The 20,917-nt window shown below is 39.0% G+C and overlaps 2 protein-coding genes across 3 annotated transcripts in view; one reads left to right on the top strand and one right to left on the bottom strand.

The window, feature by feature from the left end:
- Positions 1 to 39: 39 nt before the first annotated feature.
- LOC135212685 (cell division cycle-associated protein 7-like) overlaps positions 40 to 20,917 on the top strand; it is a 28,491-nt gene continuing 7,613 nt past the window's right edge. The window contains exon 1 of one of the 2 annotated variants that reach the window (XM_064246363.1): positions 40 to 208. The gene's annotated coding sequence lies outside the window, so the exon portion shown is untranslated. Of the gene's footprint in view, positions 209 to 11,956; positions 12,093 to 20,917 lie in introns of those variants that run through there. The other variant, XM_064246362.1, reaches the window with a different exon arrangement.
- On the bottom strand, positions 3,309 to 5,313 carry LOC135212819 (chromosome partition protein Smc-like). Its single transcript, XM_064246591.1, has 3 exons — positions 5,268 to 5,313; positions 3,869 to 5,119; positions 3,309 to 3,706 (listed from the first exon to the last, which is right to left on the bottom strand). Exons 1-3 carry the CDS (start codon positions 5,311 to 5,313, stop codon positions 3,309 to 3,311), a joined length of 1,695 nt encoding a protein of 564 aa, XP_064102661.1.

Raw genomic sequence — 20,917 nt, forward strand, 5'->3', positions numbered from 1 at the left:
CAGCCGCCTGCTCGCGACGGCACCTTAGTTAAGTTCTAAGCATCATGTTTACTCCAATCTTTACTTCTTTTTTTGAGTTTTCTTAAGTTGTCAACGCAGCTGTCAAGCATTCAAGCTTTATCAATCATGAAGAGGCAGTCCAAGCTGTCAGGTGCAGCAAACAAGAAAAGAAAAAAGGAGGAAGAGGAAAAACGAGCCCAAAGTAGAGGTAAGTGTGCAGCTGTGTTGTGTGTGCATAAGCCTAGCCTATAGTTTTTATAAGAAACAAAGTTCACTTTTTGGAGATATTTCTGAGTTGAAAATTCGAATGAAATCCAGGAGTTATATACCTTATAAACCAATGATCTATAGTAATGGATAGGACATCCATCACTTTTTCGCGGTCAAAACCGGAGGCGATATTTTGCGTTGATTCCTTTCATAAATGAGGCCACCGCTCGAACAACCGGCTAACTGCACAAAACAGAAATCGGAGAAAAACGCGATTGGTCACATTCTCCAATATTTGAGCCTTTTTTCATATTACGCTTTTTTTAAAAGTTTTATATATGAATGTGCGCAAAAACATGCACAATATAACAAAAATTATTGGAAGGTTGTTAGCTTTAAATCATTTTGAAAATATTTGCATATAACGTAACGAAATAAGTACTGAAATAACTACGAATCGGGTCCATTGACTCAACGAAAAGGTCAAAAACGCATTTATAACATAAAAATCTTAACAGTCTATATATAATATTTTTTTATTTTAAAACTATTGCAAGTTCTTAGAACATATACTCTCGACTTTAATGGTGAAATATTTCGAAAAAAATATTTTAGTTTCCGTCCGCGCGCCTACTTCTCTCTCGGCCTGACAAATCTCAGAAACGCGTAGGTCACATTCTCCTAAATATTTGAAGCCCTTTTCCATATTACTGCTTTTTTTTTTAAAAAGTTTTATATATGAAAATGTTCGCAAAAACATGCAACATTATATTAGTCTAGATTTTAGAAATTTAAATGATTAAAAACTAGTGTAATTATATAACGATGGGAAGAAGAAATATAAAAATTAAAAAAACTTTATTGTATAAGAATGGTGGTCTGTAAAATTATTCAGTTATGAAACTCTCCCTATGACACATCATTCATAGTAGGCCTACGTGGTGCAATCACATAACTACATACCTAAAAAAAATGTGTTAAAGCATACTGTAGCCCTAAAAGCATGGTAGTATGCAAGATTTACTAGCACCATTTTTTTTTTTTTTGTATTACACATAATTATGCATAAAAAACGAGCATGACCAAAACCTTTTTTTTCCCGAACACATCATTGAACGTAGTCCAATATTGGGTACAGTAATGATAGGCTAATAGATTTTAAAATCCAGTAAGGTATACTGTTTGGAAGGTATTTTTACTGGTTTTTTACCATAAAAAGATCGAGGAGTAATTACGTGTGCACTCACATTATTCTTTTCACACTGAGTACTACATTCTACTGCGTTGTTTTCAATTTCATTCGATTCCTTATGCTTTCTACCCATAGTTGATGATCACAATAACTGTTATTTTTGTCAGAAAAAATGCTTAATGAAAATTATAAGGTAAACCACGGAACACGAGAACTTGATATCCAAACTAAGTGCCATTTAAATATGACGTCATACCAAATCAAAGAACCTCATTGGTGGACGCATGCAGATAACGTTTTGTTCGACAGAACATTATCCGGGTTCCTTTTCCATCGAATAACCGCTTATCTGCAAATTTTGCAGATATACTGTTCTTCGATTCATTTTCATCCCAGGCTCTTTCACTCGAATAACAACTCACAAATTTTGCGCATTTATAATTCTAGTTGCTCTCAGTCTCTCTAGATTATGAACGTGAAAACCATATTTTTTTTTTACAATTTCTAAACTAGGATATAGAAGAAGAGTTGCTGGATTCGAAAGTAGGACAATTTCTAAACTAGGATATAGAAGAAGAGTTGCTGGATTCGAAAGTAGGTATGTATAACCCAAAATCCGAAAATTTGCATATAGACGGTTGTTCGAGTGGCGGCCTCAAATGAGGTTAAAATAATCCATAATTATGACGTCATTTCCACGTTTTGGCACCCCGACTCATTATAAACGGCGACCCCGAATAAATAGGGATAAAGTTCAAACTGTGAATAAACTTCTGCAATCACAATGCATGCATCTGGATGTAGCTGTTGACATTCTCAAGAAGGCTGAAACCTCCCCTGTTAGCTACAGAGACACTGGGTTTGCTGATGCCCAGACATCTGCCAAAGAGATATGTGAGGAGATGAATGTGGAAGCTGCTCTAAAGCAGAAAAGACTCGGAACTACTAAAAGGCAGTTTTCCTATGAGGCCCCTGATGAACCTATTACCGATGCCTTGAAAAAAATGGAGTTTTAATTTTTCAATGTAGTTGTGGATATGACCATTGAATCTCTGAGAGAGAGAACTGGAATGATGAGTGATGTTGCAAAGAAATTCAGTGTTCTCATAAACTTCTCTGACCTGACATCTAGTGAGCTAGAAAAGCAGGCAAAAGATTTGTGTAATACACTCACATCTGGGGATCATTCTGATTTAAATTATGATGAACTGATTATAGAGATGCAGTCATTTCCAAAACAATGGCCAAAACAAAATATGACAACATTAGACCTCTTGTTTTTCTGGAGGAGAAAGGCCTGAAAGAGATCTATCCAAACATGTGGGTGGCATTAAGAATTGCTGTCACTACACCTGCGACTGTGGCATCTGCAGAGAGAAGCTTCTCTAAACTTAAGCTCATTAAAACATATTTAAGGTCTACTATGTCACAGGAGCGCCTAAATGGGCTGGCAATAATTAGTATTAATAGAAAAATATCCAAACAGATTTCGTATGATGACACTATAGATGATTTTGCTGCAAGAAAGTCAAGAAGAGTCAGGTTTTAAATATGAAAAATCAGTGAAGAAAACTTGTATATAATAGTTTTAGCATAGCCCTCAACATATATGCATTGAGTTCTATGGTTTTAGATTGGCAAGATTACCTTTTTCAATTTATCTTAGGTAGGATTTGCAATAAAAATTATAATGGTGTTATTCTATTAAAATTTACAAAAATAGTTTGTATACTTTTGAGTCTATACTTTTCCTTGTTGTGTATACATATACGTGAAGATGAGATATTAATAAAGTACGTTGTTTTGTTGTGGAACTTGAGATGCTAGTTGTGTTCGAAATTATTTATGTGATTATTTCCAGGCTGGAGGGAAGGGGGGCGCCATAACGAGTTCTTGCCTGGGGTGCCTAATGAACTAGAAACGGCCCTGCCTTAGCCCTTGGTTTCCTTTTCTTTTCTATCATTTTTGTTCTCGATGTCTTCCAAGATTCTGGCTTTTCTTTGATTTCTAGCTCTTTGTTGTAGCATCTAACTAATACTTCTATACAGGTTTTGCTCTTCATTAATGCTTTGTAAAACTCTGGTTTGATTCCATCTGGGCCTGCAGCTTTTTTAGCTTTGAGCTTACTTAGACATGCTATGACTTTTTCCTTGGTTATCAGAGGTTCCTGCATTGGGATTATCTTCCTTTTGCATTCCATCATTGGGTCCATGTGTTCTCTTAGTACTTTTGGGAATCTATAGTCTCCAATTCTAATGATATCATCTTCTTCTGCCAATTCATTTTCATATTCCATCCTTTTCTCTTCGTTCCAGATTTCCTTTATTTTATTTTCGTGTTTGCTGTAAATGGTTCTCCAGTAATTCACTAATTCATCCTTCGTTTCAGCCTCATTTAGCTTGCTTCCCTGTTCATTATATAAGTGTATAGTTTCTTTTTTTCCTCTTTGCTTATTTCTTAACTTACCAATATTTTCCCAGAGCTCTTTGTTTTTGTTTCTTCTTATTTCTTCTGTTATTTTCTTTTCATAAATTGTTATCTCTTCTCTTATTAGTAGCTGCACTTCTTTTTTCTTTTGCATATATTTCTTCTCTAAACTTTCCTTTACGACATTATCTCTCTCATTCCTTTTCTTCCTATTCAGCTCCTTCCTTTCCTTGATACCTTTTCTTATTTCTTCACTGAACCAGGGTTGCTCTTCTACTTTCTCCTCTACTAGCATCTTTCTCCTATATGTTCTCACTAGCTTATCTTCTGCTACTTCTTTTATTGATGAGTCCATTTCTGTGATTCTGTCAGTGTCTTTATCTATTAGGATCTCTTCTAGTTTTTTAATAAAGTCATTTAGGTTGTCTTCATCTGTTTTGAAGTATTTTACTTCCTCCCATTTACCCTTGTTGAGATTCTTGTTCTGTCCTTTGAATGTTGAGTTAATGGTAATTAGGTTATGGTCTGAGATATCAAATTCATTTTTGTCTTCATCTATTACCATCTCCTCAAAATTTTTATATAACTTCTCATTGACTAAAGCAAAATCTATTACACTTTTCATTTGCATTCTCTCCCATGTGTATACTCCAGTACATCTGTCTTCTGCGTTAAGTAGTATTAGCCTATGCTCATTCATCCATTCTAATATTATTTCCCCGTTTCTGTCTGTATTCTGGTGGCCTAGGAAACCTATATGGCCATTAAAATCTCCTAAAATTAATAGTGATTCTTTGTCGTTTATGTTTTTAATAATGTTTTCACATTCTATTTTTATTACTTTATCTCTGTTTTTATCCTCCTCTGTGTTTCCTACTGATAAGTATAACAACAAAATATGGATAGTATTATTGTGTATTTTGCATTTAGCATACAATAAGTCTTTGCTAATGGTCTCCACCTTGTTTAACTCTGTGTTATCGCTGTTTCTATGCAGCATCATTAACCCTCCTCCTTTTATGTCTTTCATCTCCCTCATATTTTCTATTTTATTTATACCTTTACTTAATGCTAACTTGTCTAGTTTCTGATGAGTTTCGGTTAAACAAAATATCTTATTATCATTGTCTATAACACTTTCTATTTCTGCTAACTTTTGTCTAGTAAAACATTGTATATTTATCATATATATTTTAAACTGTATTTCCACTTGTTTTGATTTTGGCTCCTTGGTTAATGTATTGTTTTCATCTCCGTTTATTGCATTTCTCCTATTGCCCCCTCCAGACTCTGAAAATTTTCATTTCTGATCAGTTTACCCTTTCTAATGTACCATCCCTGTTCCCCCCTTTCTTTCTTGTCTTTGAGTTCCTGTCTTATCCTGTTCTCTTTCTCTGTGGGTTAGGTCTGGTGCTATGAATATTCTGTTGTATCCTACCTCTTGCTTCCCCTTGAGAATCTTGGCTTTTCCTATTACTGCCCATTTTTCCCTTTCACTTTTCATCTTGACTAAAATAGGTCTTGGCCTAGGTTCTCTTCTCTATCCTGGTTCCCTGTAGTAGCCCTATTATTGGGTGCCTGCATCCTATCATTACTTCCTAATCTACTTACTTCTACTATTTCAATGTCCCTTAGCCCTAGTTCCTCTTTGAACAGCTTCCTACAGGTTTCTGTGTCATTTCTATGCCTAGTTTCATTATTTCCTTCTAAGCATTCCTTAATGTTGTAAATAACAAGATTATTTTTACGTTTTTCTTTCTCCCATAATTCCTTCACCTCTCTAATCACTGGGTTAATATCCTCACTTCTTACTCTCTGTTCAGTGTCTAAGCCTCTTTTCTCTTCCTTTACCTCATCACTGAGTTTCATTATAACTTCTTCTAGGGCACTCATCTTGAGCACGAAAGTATCACTCAGTGTCTTCATCTTCCTGTACTCAGTTTTCATATTCTTATAAGCTCCATTGCATCTTCCACAAAACCAGTTGAGGCTTTTATTTTTCTGTACTAATTTATATTCTTCCTTACTTACTTTTACGCAGCCGTTGTGAAACCAACTGTCGCAATAATCACAAGCGATGCCATACTGGTTCTTTGTTACCTGCTTCTTGCAGATCGCACAATCGTCCGGCAGAGTTTCTTCTTCCGAACCAGAGGTAATGTCTTCCTTGGGATTCTCATCCTTATGCCTATTAGTGATCCTTTCTTTAACCATTTTTTGGAAATTACCTACGACCCTGTAACCACTTTCAAAACAATCAGCTGATATGCTGCTGTATCGTGATTGGTTCTCATTCTCTAGGCACGCTATGCTACGGGCGATGTGATTGGCTGGATTATCCAAAGGCGCCTTTGACAAAAAGGCAGCCTTTTCGTGCAAAGGCACGTCAAAGGCGCCTTTGAAAATCTTTGTGTATACGATTCCGCCTTCGTCGAAAGGCGCCTTGGGCGAGCCGTTGGGAAAGGCGCCTTTTGTCAAAAGGCACCTTCGCGTAAGGCTTGTTTTGAGTATCCGGCCCCAGAACAGGTGAACCAAAACAAGAGGTATGGCAATCTTGGAAGTTTACTCTACTATAGTAGAAGCAGTAAAAGGATATAGATCTATTAAATAAATGTAGGTGATGTGATCAGGATTAGACCTACTGAAATGGGTAAAAATAGTTGGGACAAAGGTACTGTAGTAGAATGGCTAGATGAAAGGTTACACAATATTTCATCTGATAATGGTATAATAAGGCATAACTGGGCGGCACACTTGAGGAAAACCAATGAGTCTGATCATGTCAACATCAAAGAGCATGCCACTGTAGACAGAGATGATAATGAAATTGTGTGTGAAAATAACCCAAGTGGTGTCAGTGAGAGTTCTGTAATGACTGAGCATTGATGTACCACCTCAATCTAATGTTAAAGACTCAGAGTGTGATACGCAGTTGACTAGAAGTATGAGAAGCACTAGATGCAAATTGCCTGCAAAATTTAAGATTTTGTGTGATAACCAAACAGCAAACTGTTATCTATTTAGTTTATCAAGAAGTCATTGAATTTGTATACAGCATTGCAATTATACCTTGTGGAATTGCCATGCCGTATTCTATATGCATACAAGTAGATTAATTTTTTTTTAACTAACTTATGCATGCAAATATATGCATGTTCATTTTTTCATTTAAAAACACAGAGGATGTTACAATATCACGATTTCTTTTTAAAGTAACTTCTATTTTTCCTAACTAAACAAACATTAGGTCCTTTACATTAGGAACTACCCTCAGTGAAGCTGGAAACGGCCGCTAGACTTCTATAGCAAGGTAGTTCGGTAGTTGAAGTACATACTGCCCAGGTGGGATAGCTCCTCTAACCCGGGTATATCCATACCACTTTGCTTTTGGTCCAGGAATAGCAAAATGAGGGGAGGCATGAGGTTGGCCTAATGTAAAGGACCTCAGGTTTGTACAGCTAAGAAAAATACAATTTACTTTTAAAATTTGTGATTTATTCCTACCTGTCATACAAACCATTGGTCCTTTACATTAGGAAGACTTATAATTGGAGCCAGGATTTTGATATAAGTCACCAGCTGACTGGAGCGTGCTCACCTTGATTCGATCCGTGGTCAGAGTATCGAGGGTTGCATGGAGAGAGAGAGAGAGAGAGAGAGAGTCGTTGGGTTGCTTGTAATTGTTGGGAGTAATTGAGAGTTTAAGTGTTTTCGTGTGTTTGATGTGTCGTGTTCATGTTTGGTGTTGCTGTATGGTAGTGTGTAAGTGTGTATGTGTTTTCCTGAAGAATAAGAGAGAGAGAGAGAGAGAGAGAGAGAGAGAGAGAGAGTGTAAGTGGTGGATGGATAGCTAGCGATGGTTTGCTTGTTTGGCGACCGTTTTGGGTTGTCTTGGCTCAGTGCCTGTACTGGACAGTCGTTTTTGGAAGCAGTCTTGGATATTGTTAATGGTCAGTTGTGTTGTGTTTCTGGATTGAATTGTTGTTTGATTTGCTGTTGGTGTTGTATGCTTAGAGTTGTTGTGCCCGTGTCGTTGAATTGGTTGTGCTTGTGTTTTGGAAGGTTGTTGAGCTTGTGAGTTTCTGTTGAGTTGTATATGAGTTGTTGTAGTTGTGTATTGTTGAGTGTTGTTGTTGGTGAGCTGTTGTGATTGCTTGGTGTTGTTTCTGAGTGGTTGTATGTGGACTTGTAAGGTTGTTGTTTTGGTGTTGGTGTTTGTCCACAGTGATTTGTTGTGTTGTTGAGTTGTTGTATGGTTGTGACTCGGTTGGTTGGTTGTTTTGTGTTGTGAGTCTCAGTGGTTTTGTGTCTCGACAACTGTATCCAGCGAACAGCACAGCGTCTCATCCTTAGTATCTCGAGTCTGAGGTGAGTACGCGTGTTTGTGTTTTGTGTGTTCTGTGTCTCGTTAAGCCAATTGTCCTGTGTAATTAGCAACATAAAGGGGAAAGTGTGGCTGGGGGAATTTTTTGCCAGCCGTGTTTGATAAAGTAAATGTGGGGAGATCTTGTTGCTTTATTTATTTATTTTTTTTTTTTGCGTGTGATCCCGCCACAATAAGAGCTAGGGAATGAATCACACCTCTGATGAATTGATCGGAGTATATAAACTGCACGATCATTCATCAGACATCTGAGCTTTCCTCCTATGGAGGGCAAGACCTTTCATAGCCGAAAACAAGCTTGGATGAATCTGATTGGTAATGACAGTAAGGCAAAATACAAGTAGTGGGTTTGCCTTATTGTCTGGGACCTGCTTGCAAGAGTAAAGCGGATGCTTCTGTTTTCTGTGACAAAAGAATGGATACTCTGTTTTGTCACTTACCTGCATCACAGCCAGTTCCAGTATGTGACGGCCATTCTGCTCTCTGCCCGAGGGAAGAGGAGAAGGATGGAGGAGAAGGGAGCCAGTCATCCACATTCATACTCTCATCATCTAAGGCGAGATACTAATCTATCCCGGCCACTAGATGAGCCGGGTAAGCTCACACAACTTGTTGAGTAGCCACCATAGGTCCCAAGGAAAAAGTGTGGGTCGAAAAAGAATTAACCTTTTTTTTTTCTTGACAATCCTTAGCAATGCTCAGGATTTGCAAGCAGAACTGGGAAGCAGCCAGCAATATATATATATATATATATATATATATATTATATATATATATATATATATATATATATATATATATATGTTAAGAATGCAGAAGTTTGTAGAAATAGTTATATAGGGAATATATTAGCTAGGAAAATCTACTAGTAGAGTGATGGTAGATGAAGGCAAAGGAGAGGCCCAGAGAGAGAGGTAGAAACCGAACGCAAAATAGGATGTTTGAAAAGTGAGACCATAAAACCAGCGCCTTCGACACAACAAAATGTGATGAGGCAAGTTGTAATTGTTGAACCTTGCCCCATCAAGTGGTTACGATGGATCATGGCACCCACTAGGATTCGCCCTGGGATGGAACTGGAACCAGTAGGCGTTCAAGATCAACCAATTAAGACGAACTAGGGTGTTCTCCAGTAGCAAAGAAGGAGGAGTCTGAATTTCAGAAAGAGGTTCAGAAAAGTTTAGTTAGGAACTCACCTCTAGACGCAAATCATGTCGGTTGATACTCCGGTTACTCTGTGTAAATTGCGTGATTTTTGGACAGTGAAATTGTGTGTTATAATAATAACTAAGAAAGAAAACGTGGTTTTTAACTTGGCAAGAATCCAATGAAACGAATCCATGCCAAAGCCTCCTGAGAAAGTGGATCAATGAAAAGAATTGAATTAAACTAACTCAGAAATCTGCAAGACGTCCAGAAACACTTAAGTATTCTGCAATGTATAACAATAAGTTCCTAAGAGAGATCTAAACTCAACCAACAAATAAAATAGATGAAAGATACTTCCATATAACAAAACTAAAAGGGAAACAAATACAAACCAAAATACAAAAAGAAAAAGACTGAATAACACAAGGAAAAACGAAACCTAACACACACACACACACACACACACACACACACACACACACACACTCACACACACACACACACACACATATATATATATTACTAGAATACTCTTTCTCAAAAGTGTTTTTTTCTTTTCAATTAAGGGTTTCATCAAATTCAACAGTTCATCAAACCCTGATCCATCTATGTGAAGAAACTGCCTAAAGTCAGATGGTTCACTGATTCTTAGTTCATCCAAGAGGTTTTCATGTGTATATCAATGTTTCTTTTTGAACCATTCTTTCATCCACTTTTTATTTGTTCTGTTCTCTCCTCACAAAACAAAAACCTATTGATATATGTGAACTAAATCCTCGTCAGAGAGAGTGAGCATGTTGCCGCTGGGAAGGGAGAAATGACGATTATTGTCAGTATTATTGAGCAGTTTGAGGGCAAATGATTGAAGACCCCGAGTATTGACTCAATATTATTGATAGTGCATGGGGCCGGTTAAGTGCAGCATTTGACGCAGTTGACCGCTATCTGCTGCTGGAAGACCTGAGAACAGTATGTATTGAAGATGATGTACTCAGATGGTACAAAAGCTACTACATAGAAAACAGGGAGGCTGCAGTGGTTATATTAAATGTGAAATCAGAAAAAAAAAAAAAACAACTAAAGGTGTGCCCCAAGGCAGCGTCCTGGGTCCACCGCTATTTGGTATTTACACAGTTGAATTATCGCGAATTCTAAACAAGCACAAGGTTAGGTACAAACTTTATGCTGATGATACTCGGTTCTATTTTCCTCTTGAAACGGTGGAGGATGCCATTATTGATGCAATAACGAAAAACATAAACAAATGGATGTCGGCGAAGAAAGGCAAAACTAAGTGTATGCTATTTGCACGGTCCAGAAGAGGCTTGAAATTGGGACGCTGTCTGGCTGACCTGTTCTATCTGGACCGTGGCTATTTGGATCTGATAGTGAACTACAAAAATATGAACACTTCGTCAACCATAAACACTAGCAGCAGTGAGGAATTTATAGTAGTATTTATCGATGATAAATTGTCGATGAAAAACCATATAGTGCATACTGAAAAACCTGTAACTATCATTTTAGAAACATTGCATTTATTAGAAAATATTTAAACGAAGATACTCTGAAAACAGCAATACTTTCGAGCCTTGACTACTACAACGTTATATACTATGGCCTCCCAAACTACCTACAAAGAAAACTGCAATGAGTACTAATTAGAGCCACCAGATTAATAAAAGGATTACGTTACCGTGACAGAATAACATCAGCACTAATTGAGCTACATTGACTCCCAGTAAAAGCAAGAATAGAATACAAAATATGTCTGACAGTCTTTAGGGCATTAAAATATGGTGAACCAACGTACCTGAGATACTTCTTAAGCTTCTTCAGACCTGAAATGAATATTTTGATCAGACATGCAAGTATATAGGCTATTTGAACCTAAAACAAATTGTAAGTCAAGAGAGAGAACATTTAAACATTGCGCACGAAGACTATACAACAAAATATCGCCGGGAATGAAGATCGTACAAGAGGAAAGCAAATCTAAAAAAAAACCAAAGACTCCTATTCTGCAGGAGCTACGATACGGACGAGAAAACACCAAAAGGCAATTATAAAATGTAAGAAGCAACTTATTTTGAGAACGCACAAGGGCCCTGGAGGGAACTATCCCTGTGGAGGGCTGTACATAAAACCAAACAGGTGTGTTCAGACACACACACACACACACACACACATATATATATATATATATATATATTATATTAATATATATTATAATATATAATTATATATCTATATATATATATATATATATATAATATATATTGATGAGGATTAAATTGAACAACAAAATGCAGTTTTGTGAGTTGATTTATATATTATAAGAAATATAATAACTAAAATATATCAACAGGTACTACAGATGGAAGCATTAAATGTTACATTTGTGAAAATGTAGAAATAGGAATGTTTAGTTTTCGATTATCCTGCATCGAATATATTTAGATGGCAAAAGTGAAGCAACTTGTAGACTTTTATTTGCTTAAAGCAATCACAAAGTTTAGAAGAAAAATGGAAAAATATAACAACATACTTTGAAAGAGAGAAACAGATCGACAAACGAAACTGTGGAGCTGTTGTATAGGTAAAACCTCGCTGCAAAGACCCAGCCTGAAAGAGCGGGAAATCAGGAAAGCGGACCGAGGTAGCAGTCGTAGATTGTATAGTGATATTTGTTGACTTGGATGATTTTAATCCTGCTTTTTTGGTGATACTGTAAGTTGATGTGCAATTATATAGAAATTTAAGTCATCGTCATCGGTGTACGTTGTCTTTTGGTTGTTGTGAGAGCCATTATTTATAAGAAACGAAGATAAATTACGGTTTGTTGGTCGAGCCCTTTGGTAGCGTTAGTTTACTGCTGATTCGGGAGGATGGAAATACCTGTATGAATTAGCTACTAAGTTTTGGTAATTTGCATGAGGTCTCTTGATTAATCAGATCAAGTGCACCTGTTTTGTATACTGCAAATTTAAAACTCGACTTGGTCCTATGTGATGCAGTAGGTAGTTTTAAAGCAGCAGTTTCAAGAATTGCCGTCTTAACCTGTGACGTGAAACCTACACAGGCTACCGTGTCACCAATTAGGCTTCTGTAATACAGTTGTTCTCCCATCTCATCATTTTAACCTATTTTTATGTATTCCGCACAGTGTAGTCTCAAGCTCTCCATATCACCATCCGCATTCTAGGCCTGTCATAATTCTACAGAGTAGGCGGAAATGACACTGAATTCAGCCGTCATCCTCTTCTGCTGCCACAAGTTCAGAGATGCATGTCATGTCACAGGACAATGTAGCAGCAGCCAGGGTCCACTAGGCCTAGGGTAAAAAACCGCATGGTACAGAGGTGGACCATGTACGATCAATGTGTACAACCCCAAAAAAAGTACATTATAACCCGTCCTGACATCGGAGATTGGTATCAGACGCGACTTGTTGTTGGTGAGAAACGGAGCTAAAGACCTCTACTCCGGTGTCAGGACGCGTTATAATGTACTTTTCTTGGGGTTGTACACATTGATCGTACATGGTCCACCCCTGTACCATGCGGTTTTTTACCCTATAAACTACCCTTTAAGGACTAACACCTTTCCCTTTCTCAGAGATTGATCTGCCTTTCTTTCCAGGATTGTCCTGCCCTATCTCTGTCAACTACTATAGAAGGAGGCCCACGAGGTTGCAGATCACCATTATCTAGGCATTTATAGTTAAGTTTTCCTAGTGGTGATGGAGAATGGTCAATGATCTCTTACCTGTGGACGAGCTTGTCCACTGAACTGTTTGTGAAGGGAACTTCATGAACAATTTTTCTGTCAGAGAAGGCTTCTTCATACTTTTGACAGATCTGAAAGATACATATTTTTATGTATCCGTCCATCAGGCTTCTTGGAAGTATCTTAGGTACATCTGCAATGTGGCACTTTCAGTTCAAAGTACTTTTCATCAGACTGTTTACCGCTCCACAAGCGTTCGTGCTAATGTCATATGGCTGCTTTGGTATCTCATCCACTAGTTGATTCTGCTTTCTCAAAAGACCCACTTGCTCTGGGATTGGGATCAACTTCTCTCTTATTGACATGTTCTGGGAATTATGATAAACTTTGAGAATTCTGATCTACCTAAACAGCATCAGCAGAGTTGTAGGCATTTGCAGTTCCTGTCTAAACAGGAACAACTACCTAGGTAGGCTTTGGCAGTCATCAGTCACCCACTGGCTATGGAGAGACTCATGATTCATAGGCAGTTCCTTATACTTTTACTTCCCTGGTGCTTGAACCAACATTGGTAATCCATGTTGGGTCATCCAACACTATTCTTTGAGCAGGCCACTGATGGAAGATCTTACTTACGGTTAGACAATATGAACCCCCATGTGGGAGTTCTGCTAAACTCCTTAGCACAGTTCTTGAATGCATCAAAGAAGCGTTGGGTCACCAACTTGAGTAGCTCTTTTGTGTTGGGTGTGTGGCCCAAAGAGAATTCTCGCCTGCATATTGTTTTTGAGATGGGCACAGTGCTTCTGACACTATAAGGATTCCTTTATCAGTTGAAGGAACACTTACTTTTGTTGACGACAACACAACTGTGGTGTTGTAAGTCAACAAGCAAAGGGTAAGGAGACATTCTCCATCCCCCTCTGCAGGTTGATGAGATGGATGCACAAGTGGCCTCTCTCTGGTCAAAGCTGCTTTTCTGTAGCTTTTTCTATCCAACTTCTTTGAGACAAGCTCCTCTCAAAAACCTGCAGTGAACCCTGTTACTTTGCTGTGACCCAGGTCTTTAGACAGAAGGGTATGGGCTTCTCTTTCTTGGTAGAGTTGTCCATGCTCAAAAGAGCTTTGAACAGTCTTGTCCACCTTAGGAGCTTCAACCTCTGGAGTGAGATGTAAGTCTTGTCCTCCACAGCATAAGTCAAGTGCCATAGAGACCTTGGGGGAGGCCTTAGTTTTGTCGAAGTATGTTGGTGAGTTGCATGGTCCTTTGTATCTTATGTGGCACACAAAGAGCTATGATCTTATTCTCATTTGTGAATTTGAGATTAAATTCAGAACCTGTCAGTTTCTGAAGAGATATTTTAGAATTTTCCTCTTTCTCAGACTTGTTAACGAGCTAAATAGGGTGCTTTTTACACTCATTGCAAGCCCTATGTCCTTTTAGTATTGACCTTATAGACCTTTATATCTAAATAAAGCAACAAGCAGATGTTATTTGTTCTCTCAATTGACCTTCAAATAGCCTGTATGCTTCACTTGCATGTCTGATCACAATATTCATTTCAGGTCTAAAGAAATGTAAGCAGCTTCTTAGAAGGTATTTTGGTCCACCATATTTTAGTACTTTAAAGACTGTAAGAAGTATTTTGTATTCTATTCTTGCTTCTACAGGGAGCCAATTCAGCTCGATTATTGCTGGGGTTAGTCTGTCATGGTATCATAATTCTTTTTATTAATCTGGCTGCTCTATTTTGTACTCCTTGCAATTTTCTTAGTAGGTAGTTAGGAAGACCATAGTATATATAACATTGCAGTAGTCAAGCCTCAAAAGTACTTGGTTTCAAATTTCTGTTTTCAGAGTATCTTCATTATTTTCATATTTTCTAATAAATGCAATGTTTCTAATATGATAGTTACAAGTTTTTACAATATGCACTGTATGGTTTTTCATTGACAATTTATCAATAAATACTCCTGGGTTCCTTACTGCCGCTATGTTTATGGATGACGAGCCAATATTTATTCTTTTGAAGTGTTCATATTTTTGTAGTACTCTATCAGATCAAAATAGCATACACTCAGTTTTGTCTTAATTGAGTTTTAGTTTCTTTGCCATCATCATTTTTCCATATCTCATTATTGCCTCTATTTTACTAATGGCATCTTCTACCATTTCAAGAGGAAAATAGAACTGAATATCATCAGCTTATAACTAACCTTGTGTTTATTTAGTTCTAGATAGTAATTCAATTGTGTAAATGCCAAATAGCAGTGGACCCAGAACCCAGGTCTGTGTAACTTAAATTCACAAGTTGGAAATAGAGTTGCTTCTAAGAACCAAAAGGCTACTTCTTAAAGGCTGTGAATGTGTGCTAACAGAACAGTAGTTTCAAAAGCCAAGAATACTTAGTCTGTCTTAGAGAGCAGTCTCACTTCTTAACAAGCTGCACTTTCTTCTTTGAGTTTTAGAAATATGGAAGGATAGCATTTATGGAATACAGTAAGTCCTCGGGTTACGCTGGTCTCGACTTACGATGTTTCGTGGTTACGAACGCGCCCCCATAAAAATATAAAAATAATATAGCGTCGTTCCGTCTTACGCGGTTTAGCGTCGTAAGCAACGTAAACAAACGCGAACTAGTTCCAGGCGCACGGCGGAAGAATACGCTTTGTGGGGGAGAGGACGGCGTCGCTTCGCTACGCTCAGTCCTCGCCCATACGCCATTTTGGTTGTTTACACTGCCTCTCTCTCCCTCGTGTTGTATCGTTTTTGTAACTTTTTGCTCTTTGTTATGGCTCCCAAGCGCAAGGCGGACTCTTCTGATGGTAGTGCATCGAAGAAAAGAAAGGCCATCACCATGGAAATTAAAGTGGACGTTATAAAGCGATCTGAGAAGGGAGAAACGCCAACAAACATTGGCCGCTCGCTTGGCCTTAGCCGTTCGACCGTTGCTACCATTATCAAAGATAAAGAGCGCATCGTTGAACATGTGAAAGGATCTGCTCCTATGAAAGCGACAGTGATAACTAAGCAGCGTAGTGGTCTAATAATTGAAATGGAAAGGTTATTGGTGCTTTGGTTGGAAGACCAAAATCAACGGCGTATCCCAGTCAGCCTTATGGTGATTCAGGAGAAGGCGAAAAGATTGTTTGAAGCGTTGAAAAAAAGAAAAGGGGGAGGGAAGTGAAAGTGAAGAGTTTGTGGCTAGTAGTAGGGGTTGGTTTATGCGATTTAAGGCTCGGGCCAATTACCATAACCTTAAATTGCAAGGTGAAGCTGCTAGTGGGATGAGAAAAGCAGCGAGTGAATTTCCTAAAGCGTTGTCTGAGATAATTAAGGAGGTTATTCTGCTCAGCAAGTGTTAACGTAGACGAGACAGGTTTGTTTTGGAAACGTATGCCTAACCGCACTTACATCGCCAAGGAGAAGTCAGCACCCGGTCATAAAGCCAGCAAGGAGAGGCTAACTTTACTTCTTGGGGGTAATGCTGCTGGCGACTTCAAACTGAAGCCCTTGTTGGTGTATCAGGCTGAAATCCAAGGGCACTCAAGGGCATTTGGAAGGGTCAACTACCAGTAATTTTGGAAGTTCAACAAGAAGGCATGGGTGACACTTGCAGTGTTGAGGACTGGTTCGTTAAAACCATTTTGTTCCAAGTGTGGAGCGGTATTGCGCCTCCAAGGGTATCCCCTTTAAGGTGTTGCTAGTGCTGGACATGCCCCTGGACACCCTGCCCAGCGGTGAGACTTCAAACCCTAATGTCAAGGTGGTTTACCTTCCACCTAATACCACGGCCCTTTTACAGCCTATGGACCAAGGAGTGATTGCTTCGTTCAAGGCCTACTACCTACGAAGGACAATTGCTATGGCTTTACAGGCAACTGAAACCAAGAAGGACTTGACTCTGAAGGACTTTTGGAAATCCACAACATCCCTTGATGCTGTGAAAGAACATTGCTAATTCCGGGAGGGGGTAATTTCAAAGCAAAAACAAACATGAATGGTGTCTGGAAGAAAATTTGTCCCTCAATTTGTGAATGATTTCCATGGGTTTGAGGACACAGTTCAGCTAGTTGTCAAGAACGTTGTTGCCCTGAGTAAGGAAATCAATTTGGAGATGGAGGTTGATGATGTTACAGAGCTGCTGGAGTCTCATGGCGAGGAGTTATCTGCTGAGGACCTGATACAATGGAGAAGCAGATAATAGAAGGAAGAAGAAGCAAGCCCACCCCAGAGCCTAAGGCTTTCACAAGGCAGGACTTGATAAGAGGTTTGCAGAGTTTGCAGCAATGCGTTGTCAACTTTTGAGGCTCAGGATCCCAACTTGGACAGGTTCACTAGGGTTTCCAGAGGCGTCATGGATTTGATGCAGTGACAAGGAGATCTTGGATGAAAAGAGGTCGCTCTCTGTTCAGACTAACCTGGAGCAGTATTTTAAGAAGGTAGAGAGGCCTGCAGGAGATCCTGTACCCTCTACCTCAGCTGCCTTCTGCTAATCCAGACTCGCCTGCCCCACAATCTCCAGCACCTTTCTGAATGTTCTGCTAACCCAGACTCACCTGCCCCAGTATCTCCAGCACCTTCTGTAGGTTCTGCCTCACCTAAAGACTCCACCTGCCCCAACATCTCCAGTAGTATGTTCTGCCTCACCTCAAGAATCACCTGCCTCAGCATCTCCAGTACTAGTATGTTCTGCCTCACCTCAAGAATCATCTGCCTCAGCATCTCCAGCAACTTCTGGAGGTTCTTTTTCTCTTCACTAACCTCCCCCAGTCTCTCCAGCACCGCAGCTTCCTCTCCAGTGTGCAAGCCAATCAAACTAATAAAGGTAAGGAATTGTTCTCTCGTTGTTATTGATAGGTATTTACATTAAATCATGTGGTATTTTTCAATGTTCCGACTTACGCTGAAAATCGTGTTACGATGCATCGTAAGAACGGATCTACGTCGTAACTCGAGGACCCCCTGTACAAGTAAAAATGAAATTTGTTATTACACAATATACAGACCCTTGGTCCTTTACATTAGGAATTACTTTATGGCGAAGCCAGAACACGGTCATTAAATTCTTGAACATGGTGGTTAGGCAGTAATTACTGTCTGGTAGGCGGGTAGACCCCCCTGCCCAATTGTAAACACGCCACTTTGCTTTCGGATGTCTTCCATTGAAGATGCATGTTTGAGAGCTCTTGCTTACTAGCTGTTAATCAAGATTTCCGAGTGGGATCTTTCTTTTATTGTTTTTAATATTTTGAATATACTGTGTTTGATGTTAATGATTGATTGGCTTAATAATTAATAATATACAAATCCACTTCTTGTGACAAGCCTTGCGAGCCACCTTTCCCCTTTACATGTTAAGGGCCGGTGGCGATGGTGTATCTACACCCTTATCACATATTTTTGCCCTTTAATGTCAGGGTGGGACTATATTTATTTGACATTTATGCTTACGCTTTGGGGGAATTACAGAAGGGAATTTGGAAGTTTGCCTTTGTGTTTCCTCCTGGTATTCCCTCTTCCTTTTTGCTAGCTTATTGGGCGAAGGGGGAGGTTGTGTGGTTTTGATGTTTTGAGGGATCTCTCATTTTGGAGGGCAGTGCCCTTGGATGCAAGAGGAGTATCCTTTTTAATCATATTACTTTTCTTTTACAGGCTAACAGTGAGCGATAATAGATTACAGCAGTAGATGGTTGAATATCTCTTCATGTTGGCTATCCTAACCTGGGAATTGTACCTGTGACTCGTTAGCATGCTGTGACGTTGGCTCTCGAGTGTGTGTACTGTTCCCCTGATGAAAATCATATTAGTTTAAGCAAAACATATGTTCTCCAAAATAAGGGGGTCCCAAAAGAAAGGAGAAAATAATGGTCAGAAAGAAGCCTAACAATTAACAAAGCTAAGATGTCCTAACAAGTATAAAGTGGCCACTAAGAATTTTAATCTCCACCAAGATCCTTATTAGGGTAACTGCCTATTGATCCAATAGGGTGTACTGAAGTAAAATAATGTGGGAAGGGGATACCCCACGATACTTAAATGTCTGTATGTGAGAGTCAAAGAAGCTAAACTTTCTGCAGACTAAAGGCCTGGCCCCCTCCAACGTCACAAAACTTAAGGATTTTATACCTACTCACTGGGAGGTCCCCCAGGCAAATACTGGCCCAAAGCTACAGCAAGATAGAGCATCAGCGTTGCAACAGGCTCCATGGCTAATGTAAGATGAATTCTTGTAGAATAAAGGAGCAAACTTGCTGTAATCCAAAAGTTAAACCAGCATGAAGGCCAGAACTAGACTCCTCAACTTGGATACGGGGACTACCAAATACACCTCAAAATACTCCAAGGAAACTGAAAACAGGACCCTGAGAATAAACAGGCCAAGGATAAAAAACAGGAATGATAACTCAAAATAACGTGAAGGAAGAAAACTCAAAACTCTGATGGGGATACTATAATAAATGGCAAATTTGGGTAAACTAAAGAAAATTAATAAAAAAAGGGGCTAAGTTCTAACACCCCCTGTGTGGGATGTAACTGGTTCTGAGGAGCCTTACTTTTGTGCCGTACGAGCCTTTACGAGAGTCATCAGACAGCGATCTGACCCTCAAGGCTTTTCCTGCTAGATGGCATTGGTGAAGAGAGCAGGTGAACTTCATGAACTCTTCTTTGATGTGAAACACTTGAGAGGATAGGGGTCTGTAATGCTCTATTTCATCTTGGACTTCATAGTGAAGACTCAAAACCTGGTGGTCCCTGATGCTAGGCTTGATTCCTTCATGATCCCCTCCCTTAAGAACTTTGTAGATAATGATGCTAACATGATGCTACTTTGTCCTGTTAAGAATGCTGTGGCGCCATCTGAAGAGGACTTGGCACCTCGGGCCTGAGTGTCAACAACTCTTCGTTAGTACTGGCTCATCCAAGAAAGAAGTGTCCAAGAACATGATTAGAAGGGCATACTCTGCTGCTGGCAGGGTAAGTGTAACTTACCCTGCTCCTTTATCAGGACAAGTTGCATCTTGCCTTACTAGGTGTGTAGTTGTAGTTGTGAGAATGAATGTTGAGTGACTGGCCTCACTTCTCTGTCCCTTCATCCTTCTTTTTGTTTGGGCAGAGTGGATTCGGCTGTTACATGCTGGAACTGGCTCCGATGTAGGTAAATGCCACAAAAGAGCAACCATTCTATTTATCTTTTAGATGATAGAAACAACCACCCCTTCCTCTTGTAAGGGGAGGAGGGAGTTGTCTCTGACAATGAGACAGACCTACTGTTTATACTTGTCTTACTGTTGTGAACTTTCAGATTCATCCCAGCTTGTTTTCCTTATGAGGTTATGTTTTCTCCCTCATTTGAAAAAAGCACAGAAGTCTGATGATTGATCATGCAGTTCCCATTCTCTGATGATCAATTCATCAGAGGTCCGATTCTCTTCGTTACTCTTTCGACCTGGGAGAAAATCAAGATATGTCAGTTCTAAAGACTAATTTCAGTTTCCTCCCTCCAAGTATGAATCTTCCTAATGTAAAGGACCGAAGGTTTGTATATCGTTAGGCCCACTACATGCCACCCTTCAAACTGATTCCTGAGCCAGAAGCAAAGTGGAGCGCGAATGTTTGGGTGGGTGGGACTCCTGCCATCCGAACAGTAGTTAAACTACCTAACTACCTTGTTCAAAAGACTAGCTGCCATTTTCCAGCTTCATCAGACATAATTCCTAATGTTTGTATAGTTAAGGAAAAATACAATTTACTTTTAAAAATTGTCATTTCAAGTGAGTTAAAGATATAGAAATTTTAGGATAGGATATTTATGATTTATTGA

Source organism: Macrobrachium nipponense, chromosome 41 (genome assembly GCF_015104395.2).
Source record: "Macrobrachium nipponense isolate FS-2020 chromosome 41, ASM1510439v2, whole genome shotgun sequence".
In the NCBI taxonomy this organism is placed as follows: Eukaryota; Metazoa; Arthropoda; class Malacostraca; order Decapoda; family Palaemonidae; genus Macrobrachium; species Macrobrachium nipponense.

Coding starts and splice junctions, on each gene's coding strand:
- LOC135212819 (XM_064246591.1), bottom strand. CDS start 5,313: ATGGGCAGTAATAGGAAAAGCCAAGATTCTCAAGGGGAAGCAAGAG. Junction 5,120..5,267: donor TTCTCAAGGGGAAGCAAGAG/GTAGGATACAAC, acceptor GAAAATTTTCAG/AGTCTGGAGGGGGCAATAGG. Junction 3,707..3,868: donor AGAGCTCTGGGAAAATATTG/GTAAGTTAAGAA, acceptor TCTGGAACGAAG/AGAAAAGGATGGAATATGAA.